At 37.5% G+C, this 11,165-nt stretch overlaps 1 protein-coding gene and 1 non-coding gene across 2 annotated transcripts; both read right to left on the reverse strand.

Moving 5' to 3' along the window:
* Positions 1–72: 72 nt before the first annotated feature.
* On the reverse strand, positions 73–11,165 carry LOC139192222 (dicer-like protein 4). Its single transcript, XM_070813855.1, has 25 exons — positions 10,766–11,165; positions 10,207–10,384; positions 9,357–9,467; positions 8,823–8,963; positions 8,648–8,720; positions 8,338–8,402; positions 8,031–8,171; positions 7,812–7,940; positions 7,216–7,354; positions 6,987–7,083; positions 6,482–6,674; positions 6,182–6,342; positions 5,895–6,101; positions 5,492–5,751; positions 5,133–5,407; positions 4,639–5,060; positions 4,277–4,377; positions 3,859–4,064; positions 3,521–3,730; positions 2,297–2,761; positions 1,896–2,165; positions 1,480–1,806; positions 1,022–1,343; positions 831–942; positions 73–613 (listed from the first exon to the last, which is right to left on the reverse strand). Exons 1-25 carry the CDS (start codon positions 10,882–10,884, stop codon positions 466–468), a joined length of 4,872 nt encoding a protein of 1,623 aa, XP_070669956.1. The 5' UTR covers positions 10,885–11,165; the 3' UTR covers positions 73–465.
* On the reverse strand, positions 129–309 carry MIR7120A (microRNA MIR7120a). Its single transcript, NR_129524.1, has one exon. It is a non-coding gene; the product is annotated as a microRNA MIR7120a (primary transcript).

Below are 11,165 nucleotides of genomic sequence, written 5' to 3' on the forward strand. Positions count from 1 at the left end.
TAAAATGGCATATAAACAGAAGAGAAATGCTATTATGCTACTAGTTCCATGTGAGTGTTAAAGGACACTAAGTCGATAATATCGTGACGCTGTATATAAGGAAATATGACAATATTCTGTATATATATATATATATATATGTATGAAAATGCTCAATTGCCAAACAGTTTGGCACGTTATATTGTCAGACTGTCAATCTGAACCATTAATTACGTAAATTAATGGTAATTAAAGGTTCAGATTGACAATCTGACAATATAACAAGCCACATTGGCTGGCAAAAGAACATTTTAATACATATACATACATTTTATACGCAAACAAACATTTTGCACAATCTGTCAACATATATTTCGCGTTCAACCCACAAATCATCAAAAAACTAAAAACAAAAATAAAAAAGATTGTTCATCAGGCAAAGTTCCTCCCATCGCAAGGGCTAAAAGATGTTGTGGTTAGCCACTCCTACATAAAACCTCTGTTTTTCAAGTACCAAAGTGCCCCTTCTGCCGCACTCTCTGCTGCTGCTTTCTTTTTCATATTAGGCTCTCCGAAGCACTCTAACAGCGTATCTGGATCTTCTTCTATCTTTACTACAGCCTTGTAGGTGAACCTGCAAAGGATTTGAATAACAAATCAATACAAAAAGTCTTGCTACAAACCGCAACTTAGAAAAATTAAAACAAAATGTAACATATGATATACGAGATGAAGGTGAACCTCGTACATTTTTATTTCAGTCTTCAATTAAGATTTTGATTCCTCAGAAAATATTCTTCTAAGTTTTAACACACCATAGTTTTATCACTATGTTGATAATATATACTTACAATTTTAAGTGGCTTGGTCCTTCTTCATTGCAGCACTCAAATAAGGGAGTTTCCCAGTAGTTAGCGGCACAAACTTCGTACAAACGAGATCTTGATGTTGCCGTGTGTGTACCTGGAAGATTTTCTAAGTAAGCAAATTTGAAAAGTATCCCATACTGATACCCTGTAAGTACAAGAAACATTAACAGTACCTCCGGATTGCGAGTTAGCATCATTCTTAGGATTTTCCCTGGTCTTATTGGGCCGCATTTTGACTGCTCCAGATGAAGATGGGGATTGTCGTACAGGTTTTCTGCAGGAAGAGTGACCATTTCTCTCTCGATTGATAGGATGCCCTTGGGAGTTAAAATTTCCGCGGGAAACTTCTTGTACATTTAAGTTATCAAATCCACTTGCATCAAGAAGCACAACATCTATTGGTGTTTCATCATATCCAATAAGTTTGGCTTCCATCTCGCTGCTTGACTTTAAGACTTCCTCCAATGAGTTAATCATAGGTATGTTGCCTTGAGCCTGCAATTCCGAGAATGATCCTCAAAATTAGAACTTTAATTACTGAAGGGACTAGTTTTATACAGTTGAACACTTGAAGGAGCTAGTTTCTTAGGGTTGAACCCTAGCATATCAAACATAAAGCATACAGTTTTACCTTCAACTTCCCGAAAATCAGTTGTGCACAAATTCTTATTCCATCCTTTTTGTTCAAGCTGGTCGTAGAAGCAGATACACAAACATTATTCCTATTCACTGTTGCACGAACTGAATACTTTTTACCCATTTTTGTCGGTACAAACTCAAGACCCCATGAATGAGCTTGGCAAAGTTCACGTAGTTCCCTAATAGGACTAAGTTGCAAGCTGGAAAAGCTCATAATTGGTTTCAGAAAGGATAGCATTATCTCCCAAACACGATTCAAGTTGAACCCTGTATCAAGAAGAATTGCACCCAGACAGGACTCTACCAAGTCGCCCAGAGCCTGAAGCAATAAACTTAATCGTTAAAGATTCAGATGAAGTTAACACTTTATTAATACTCCCAAGGGAACATAGAAATCTAAAGGCATACCTTTGGACATTTGGGCCCATCAAGCAGACCTCTATCTGATGCAGCTTCAATAAAGCCCACATAACTTTCTATCGCCTCTGAAAGGCTACAGGAATCACTGATTAGAAACTTGTGGAAGGACCGATCTACTGCAACATTAGCAAAGGCTTTATTATTCACAGACACTGATCTCAAATCCGTTAATTGACCAGGCTTCAACTTTGGATAAACCGAATACAGGTATGAGGTGATCAAGTAATCCAAGACGGCATCCCCAAGAAACTCCAATCTCTGATAAAAACATCAAGGCAAAGAAAACTGAAGCAAGCATAATACAAATTGTTCGAGTGCAAGCTAGTTTGCCAAAGTTATTAGGCAGATGGGAAAATTTTTGGAAGTGAAAATGACAGTAGAGGGCATACCTGATAGCAGCCTCCTCCATGCTTGTTGTAAGAAGGATGTACAAATGCCTGTAAGAGCAGACCTCTGTGGAGAAACTTATAACCTAATGAATTTTCAAGGGCAGCAATGTCCATGCAAGCAGAAAGTGGGATGTATCTAGAGCTTGCTATGCATGCTTCGGTAACTTGTGATGGTTCGAAGTCTACTTGTATGCCAATCCACTTAAGAAATGCAGTTGCAGCTATAAAGCCACTGTCAACTACGAATGCTCCAACAAGGGCTTCAACAACATCAGCAATGGTTTTATTATATAACCAATGGTGACCCTTACTGCATCTGACCTCACTAGCACTTGTGTGATTTACATCACCAGATACGTCATGAGAATGAATAGCTCCTACTGTCTCCTTGTTACAAATTCTTGGGCAAGGACGGCCTAAAGCAAAGAACTGAGAGGGTTCAAATGGTTGATCCCGTATGTATACCTGAAAAGGGAGAGTACAATTATGCACTATAAAAAAGGTCGTACCCAGTGCACAAGGCTCCCGCTTTACGTAGGGTCTGGGAGAGGTGAATGTCAGCTAGCCTTACCCCCATTTATGGAGAGGCTGCTCCCAAGTCTCGAACCCGAGACCTACCGCTCATGGGCGAAGGCACTTGCCATCGCACCAAGTGCGACCTCTACAATTATGCACTATAATTTGAGAAAAATTAAAAGCAAGTAAATGTAAAAGGTGCCTTGTATTTCACTGAATGATTTTCAATGTGACAGTGTAGAACATGAAGCATAGGTAACAAGAAGAAACTTTGCCAAAGACTTCAAAGAAACAAGTAGGGAGGTCGCTGAACTCGAGAGGGCAACATTGCACAGAAACATTTAATTTTGTGCAGATGATTATTACTTCCATAGAAGAGTAACAATTTATTTCAGAGCTGTTTTTTAAGCATTTTGGAGGTAAGCATGTTTGTCACCTATAGAGATAATTGATAAACCATGAGAAATAACATCAGTGGATGGATTATTTGTGGCAACTAATGTCAGACACCAAGGAAACATTCAGAGATCAATATGTTTAAGTAGCGCCAAGAGATTATTGAATGAAAGTATGAAGCAACTGCAATATATCAAGTCTCGACAGCAGTAAACCAAACCAAAAATATTTAACGTGTTCTAAAAAAAATCATAGATGAATGGAATTTGGAAAATAAGAATCACTTCCACAAAGAATAAACTAAAATTCTACCTGTAAGTTGCTTCTTGTGGCTAGCTTGAACAAATTGGAATTGTTTACCACATTAGAACGCTTCCTTGTTAGTCCCCCTTCATCAAGGCTACCATGCCGAAGGAAGAAGTGTCGCCCAACAGCAAACTTGAGGAAAGCATCACCAAGTATTTCAAGCCTTTCAAGGGAAAGCCGCTCCTGGCACTTCTCAGTTGTGAGTGCCTCTAGAACCTTGTATAAAGAAGATTTAACATCAGGGGATTATGAATAGTCATTTTAATACTTGTGTTGGGTAGTATAATGGCCAAATTAGAACAATAAAGTATTTATCAAAACAACATTGTGGAGAAAGGCCTTACTCTCTTGGCAGTAACTGCACCTCCCTCTGGGAATGAAGTAGATAATACATGCTTCAGTTCGATGGCGACAAGCAGGTTTTCCAGCCGGTGCATGAGTGATGGTAACAAAGATATTGAACTCCCAATATCTTTGGAAAATCCTTTTACCTTCAACTCGCAAAGCTCAGGTGGCAAGCTAATAAAATACTCCTCTAGTTGTGTCGGTCCTGTATTAATAACATAAAAAACTTATGCATGATTCTCATGCATGCATGTATTGATTCGTTTGAGCAGTCTGACAAAAGTGAAGCAATGTTCGAGGTGAAACTTTTATAAATCCAAATAACATATATCTGAAACGCAGTGCAGAAATATGACCAACCAAACCACCTCCATAAAAAAGAACTGTAACAGGAAACAAATTCCAACAAGAAATTACCCGAATCTTCTTGCCTTCGGTTGTGTAGCAAGTTGTGTAAAGAGAAAAGTGGTTTGGCACGCAGAAGCTGTTGCTCAGGGTATTTAAGGTAAATGCCAAATCTGCTCAGAATGTTTAAACAAAAGTGCCATGAAAAATAAATGAGAAAAAGAATCTGTGAAATTAAAGTTTATTCAGATAAGGTGGATGGAAAGAAATTCATGTATAAAATCCCATCACATACAAAAAAAAAAAAAAAAAATTTCCAGTTAGCACAAAAGTTTGAACAAGGTAATGTACTAATATAAGATGTGCTCAAAAGAGAATATATGTTGACAACTTGATATTAATCGACTTAAGAAATCAGGAAAGCAGCAACTTACTTTTGAATTAAATGGTCCACATAGGTTAAAGTGCCCGAGTTTTTATATTGACTGTAGCCATTCTTTTCTCGAACAACATCAGTGATGAAGTAAAATGATTTCTTATATGGGACATAGACTAAACTATTCTGAATATCCCTTATGCTTTTGTAACCTGATGCAAGCCGAATATCCAAAGAAGTAACTTTCTCTGTAGCATCTCCTGGAGCCCTGAACACTGGGGATGATAAACATTTTCTGATAGTCCCCCAATCAATGCTTGCTATCTTATCATCATTACCCAACATTACTGGAAGCAACAGGTAGAAGGTTGATGAGCTTGATCTATCATGCCTTCCCAATGGAACATAATCAGAAACAAATTCTGTTCGGTCAAGGACGAGCTTGAGGAACATTTCTTGAAAATTTTGTGACAGCACGATCTACAAAGAGAAATTCAGGAAACTGAGAAAGACTACACCAAAACTAATAACATTTGGGAAGCAACTGTGTACCTCATCTTTGCCAAAATTGGCAAATCCTGAAGGGACCAACTTTGTAATCACAGATCTACCATGAGCGAGATGAAGATCAAGTTCCATTGTTTCGGCTTCTACTGGGAGAGGAGCCTTGACAAATAGACCAAAGCTTCTATAGATCCTGTCCTCAGGAACAGGGTTAAATTTTATATAGTACGAGCTGAGGGAAACAAGGTCCTCCGAACTACTCCATGGCTCTTTTAGTGCAGCAGGAACTAGCATTTCATGTAGTTCTCCTCTTGGATCCTCATCTGGTACATATGGAGACAAGGAATTGAATAAAATAATAACAAGAGAAAAAAAAAAGTCTTGACAGTGCACTGATATTGTTCAACCTTCGGTACTGTCAGAATCAGAAGACACCAACTCCACCTCATTTGCATTGTCTTGCTGTGGTAAGAGAAAGTCATTTAAGGCACCTAATTTATGCAATTCTTCAATGGCTTTTAGACAAACATCTTTTTTGGCATCTTCCATCGAAGATTGTTGTGTTCCAACAATTTGATGGATTGGCGCATTGGAAGGTAAAATTATCTGACAAACAGTTCCCCCCAAGTCATCGAAAAAAAAGAATTTTGGATTGGGGTCAAAGTACCTGCAACAAGAGATACATCTCATCTCAACTCAAAATAAATATTATACAAGTTTTACACAGCTTCTCGAATGAATGAAGTCATAGCCTTTAAATGAAATTGACAAAAGCAAATAAAAAAGCATCAAATCAGCACAAGGGCTTACTCATCATGTGGAAGCTTTGAACAATACTTGTGTAACAATGAGATGCTATATCCAGAACTGATGGAAGCACCAGAAGAATCGACATTATACACCCTATCTGCCGAACCAACAAATGTCTCACTGGATGTTCTGAAAGTAATTTCCATGTTCATGTGATCTTCATCTTGTCTGAAGGTTTCTATTAAATCTCTCTCTTTCTGGTTGCCACTGCAACAAGACTCTGACTTAGAAAAGGAAAAGGTATGAGAAGAATGAGCTAACTTCAAACATAAGCATTAGAAAAGCACCTGTTTACCAAAAATGCATATTCAGACTGAGGCATCCGTGCACGACCTCGTGATTGTATAAAGCTAGCAACAGTTTCTGGAAGATCAAATCGTATCACAAGGCAGCATGTCTGAATATCTAGTCCTTCTTCACCAACTTTAGTTGCAACCAATAGATTCAACTGACAAAGCAACAAAATCAAGGGAATTAAATTCCACCTCAGTATGCACTATGCAGAGGATTATATTATTATATTATGCATATAGGATATGTCTTCCCACAAAATAACTCTATGGTAAACTAAAAGTATAAATCATTACCTCTCCAGATCGGAACTTATCAAGAATGATTTTCATCTTCTTCCTTGACATATTCATCAGTCTAGAGTTGACTCCTACAAGAAAATCACACTTCCAAGATGCTAGAAACTTGAGACGTTGCAGTATGTGCGACAAGGAACTCGCAGTAACAATTCTATTGACAAAAATTATGCATTTCATATTTTGTTGCAACCTGAAAGAGGAAATAAAAAATTGGGGTGATAAATTGCTAACTACTACATGTATGATCAATGAGTTAAGGTAAGGAAGGTGGAAGATCAGAGTACAAGAACATTAGTAAATGTCTTTGTGAGCATGAAACAATGACAAATAGGACATTGGGATTTTCCATAGGCCATGTGCTTAAGTTTTTTGCGATTCTCAAAGTCAAAACATTGGCATCAACTGCAGGCTTCTCAGTAAATGTGGATCATTAGCTTTCATGTGACAGTGTCAGAATGACATAATGGTCATAAAAGATAGATATACTCTCATAAATACCAACCTAAAGGATGAAAGAACTCCAATAAGACGTAAGAGCTTTCTTGAGAAAAATGGCTCCTTTAAAATATCTATAGAAGATAGATCATCTGCAATGGAATCTGTAGGCACAGATAAAGTAACATCCCCTCATTAATACTATAAGTACTGTTTGCTCAGGAACCAAACTTTGCTCCATCAATGATTACAGATCAAAATTTTAAAAAAAATAAAGGGAAAGTATAAGTAGTTACCTTTTAAGCAGTCAGTAGTAAGGATGTCATCAACCTGAGTCAGATATCTAACACATAGAGAATCATCACCATTATTTCCTTCCTCCTCTATTAGTTCTCTCCTTTCCAAGTGATCGCCACTCAAAAGAACATGACTAGCCTTTAAAAGGGAACCAAAAAAAAAACAAAGAAAGATAACCATTGTACAAGATTAAAAAATAAATAAAAATCAAGAAACAACAAACAAGCGAGAATAACTAGAGCTGAAACTATAAGAATCAGATTGCAAAATAAGCTTCTTCCTTTTTTTTCTCTTTCATACCACCTTTGCGTGCTAAATCACTCACTCTAGACACACAACTCGGTTTAGGGACGACATAGGTAACTTACCAAGTCCTTCACATACACACAACTCAGGGTTTAGGGACAACAAAGGTAACTTACCAAGTCCTTCACATACTCGTTTAAGTATATAGAAAGATAATTGCAGAAAAGGAATCGAGGAAATAGATAATTGAGTATGTATATCAAATATTATCCCTTCTTGTCGCTAAAGATTACAGTAAGATAACAAATAATTTGACGACCGATAAAATTTTAGAGTTAAAGTTGCTCACTTTTAATGCTCCCCAAAGGCCAAGATTTTCCAAGCAAAACCGTATACTTTCATGCATTCTGTTCAACAGTTTCTTTGTACTCCTTAGACTTTGGAGATCATTTGTCTTCTTACCAAGTTCTGCTATACACTGCCAAAGATAAAGAACCAGGATAAAAAACAAAAACTTTGTAACAAGTAAGAGCCTGTGTAGAACCAAACTAATGTCAAAACAACATGCCTGGTGTTTCATCTGCTCAAGTTTAGTGTAGTAAGTGCTATAGGGGCTGGATGAGTCGCTTATAACTGGACCATAATCATACACTGTGATGACAGGAGATGAGACAAAACAATCCAATTCTTTCTTATCAACTGAATAAACCTACAAATAAGGGTGAAATTATGGATTAGCAGTGGGAATCACAAGAACCTTAGATCATAAAAGTAATAGCGCAAATGGCAACTTGCATTTTTTATTTCTCTGAAGATAATAAAAGACAGATTTTCCAACCCATAAGTATCTCAAATTTAAAATTTTCACAACCCACCTTAGCATCAAGTATACTTTCAAGACTATTGATGCATTTTGATAAGTTTTCCCGACTCGAAGCACCTGAAAGCGTAAAAGATGCATGTAAAAATTTGAGAAACGAAAGGATAAGTCTCAGAAAGATGCTTCAGTTCCGCACAAAGTAACAGTATCAACGACATTTAATCTCACCAAAACATGCATATTCGCATGTTAACAACACTTTACACAGATGTTTTATGCCAGATAACTTCTAGACTGATATGATGACAGAACTAATCATTGTGATCAAGATGGAGTTCAGATTCATCAATTTGAACACACATTACCTTTCCCTACAACTGGAGATGCCGTCATGCCAAATATACGAGGATGTTTTGTGGTATTAGCATGGTAAAACAACTGTGGACAAAATTGTCAAGGCAGCTTATGTCAATCAAACTCGGTCTCATAAATATGCAAATTAGAATGTGTTATCCAGGCAAGTGTTTGAGAGCTCCTTACTTTCATAATTTCTGCATAGGCATGGTTGCTTTGGACTTGAGCATGATGACACTCATCAAATATCAACAAAGAAATTGACTCCATCTTAATGAAACAGTGACATAAGTTTCGTAGCAGTACTTCAGGGATCATAACAAAAACCTGCATCAAGAAATCAACAAAATAAAAATGTAAAATGATGGACAATTATGAGATTGTATCTCAATTGGTGCAAAAATTATAAATGGTATTCACAAAGCTATCAATTCTATCCACGATGGGCCCATAAGAAACAGTGCACCAGTTTCAGAAAATCCTAATTACTTGAAAGTAAACTTCACTTGGTGAACTAGACAGGAATTGGATGGTAGCTCACTCGTCTTAGCTTTCTCTATGTTGATATAATAGCATTAAAAAAGGCAACATATAGTACTATACAAATAGGAGGATGTGTGGGTATGGATTTATAGACATTGATGTTCAACCTATCAAAAGGTAGAGAATTCTAAGTGAGAGGAAAATGTAGATATTCATGTCAATCAACTGACTAATTACCTCATATTGTTCAATCTCTTTTTCCCAGTCTTGGTGATTCTTCAATTGGTTAGAGCCTCCACAATAAATCCCAACATCGAAACCAAGGGAATCTTCTATAACCCTAGCTTGCTGCAATTTTTTTAGAAGAAAACTAAATAAAAAGAATCCATGTTTTCTCACGGATATTGTAATTTCAGCCAAAAAGGGGGTAAATAAAAAAATTCATGCGTAGATGTAAACTTATTAACATGTGTGATGGAATCGTGAAACAAGAATTGCACTATTAGCATTAAGAACTCATAGATAAAGAATCGCAAGAACATAACAGTTTAGATTGCAAGGACTCACACAAGTAACTTTGTATGTGTCTAATATAATAAATAAAATTCAAATCCTTTTTCAGATCAGATACTACTGAATAATGAAACACTTCTTATGCATGTTTATCTACCATTCAAAAAAGGAGCATGACAACATTTTGTTATGCGGTGAGATTGGAAAAACATGCTATGAAGCTTTTTACAGCCTAGAGTTAATAGGTAGAGTTGGGGCTAAGTAGTCTGCTTGTAAGGAAGAACAGCTTCTCCTGAGTTATGAGTATACAGAATTTTCAACTCATCTATGCTGTCCCTTGGAGTAGATAAGAGGGATAATGAAGTCCCTGTGCTCATTTGCATATAGCATTAGAGACCACCCGTTGATTTCTAATATATAATGATAAAGTACGCCGACAAGTGCAGAATCCACTTTTCAATTCAGAACCATTTAGTCCAACTGATAGAAGAGCCAAGGTTCAACTCAAACTTAAAGATAACCAAAAATTGCAAAAACAAATTGCCAAGTTCCAAAGGATAGAAGAGCATATCACCTGTTGAACCAGAGCCACTGTGGGTGCAAGAAACACGCATACGCTCTTTTGGGGTTTGCGGATCAGGTGGCGCATCTCGTATATAAGCATGACGGCTATGCGGGTTTTCCCACAACCAGTCCCTAGATACACAATTACGTTCTCCTCCAAAGCTTTCTTGCACAGGTCCAATTGATACCTTCAAAATGAACAATTACAATCATACAACAAAATTGAAAACATTTCCGGAAACAGATAATTAATAAACCTTGCAAAGAGAATTTTGAAAGTCCAAGTTCAAAATCAAACTTAAAAAACCAGCCTTTCATTCATGTCACTGCTAAGAACATTTAATTCGCAACAACAGCCAAAAAACACACGCAAAAATCCGCACTATACAGAAATAAAAGGAAAAGCAACTCTTTTTCTCACATTTTCCTATATTTTCCTACATATTTTCTCTGCAGCCAAACAGGGAAAAAATAACGTGCACAAAAATAAATGAAATTCCAAAAAAGCAACAAACGAATAAAATCAATAACCCAGATAACAATGTAGTCAACAAACGGGGCAAACATACTTTCTGGCGTCCTTCCTCGGGTCTTTCTCCGGCTTCGAAGCTCCATAACCGGACTTGACCCGGTCAGTAGACGAACCGCCCTGATCAGACGGTGGAGAACTTCCGCCAGCGCCGTCCATGCTACTGGCAGTGTGGGATGATCGGCTTCGCAGTCGGACTCCGGCACCGACCGTCGTCCAAAGCGGAGCGCGAGAGCGTGTGTTTTCTTCAAGTCGCGTTCCGTAGGCTCGATTGAATAATGGTGACGACTGACGAGAATCGCGGAATAGCGTGCGAAGTGGGTAGCTTTTGACCACTTGGGCAAAATTCGAGTGGGTCCGGGGTCTCCTGAGATTCTCAGTATTGACATAAGTTTAGTGCTTGACTCGCTCGATTTTATAGTCTCCGACTCTCCGGCTTC

Source organism: Malus domestica, chromosome 15 (genome assembly GCF_042453785.1).
Source record: "Malus domestica chromosome 15, GDT2T_hap1".
NCBI classification, from domain to species: Eukaryota; Viridiplantae; Streptophyta; class Magnoliopsida; order Rosales; family Rosaceae; genus Malus; species Malus domestica.

Excerpts from the sequence above, each read along its gene's own strand:
- LOC139192222 (XM_070813855.1), bottom strand. The coding sequence starts at position 10,884 with ATGGACGGCGCTGGCGGAAGTTCTCCACCGTCTGATCAGGGCGGTTCG. Across the intron at positions 5,061-5,132 it reads CCAATTTTGGCAAAGATGAG|ATCGTGCTGTCACAAAATTT; the intron begins GTACACAGTTGC and ends TTCTCTTTGTAG. Across the intron at positions 614-830 it reads GGACCAAGCCACTTAAAATT|GTTCACCTACAAGGCTGTAG; the intron begins GTAAGTATATAT and ends AATCCTTTGCAG.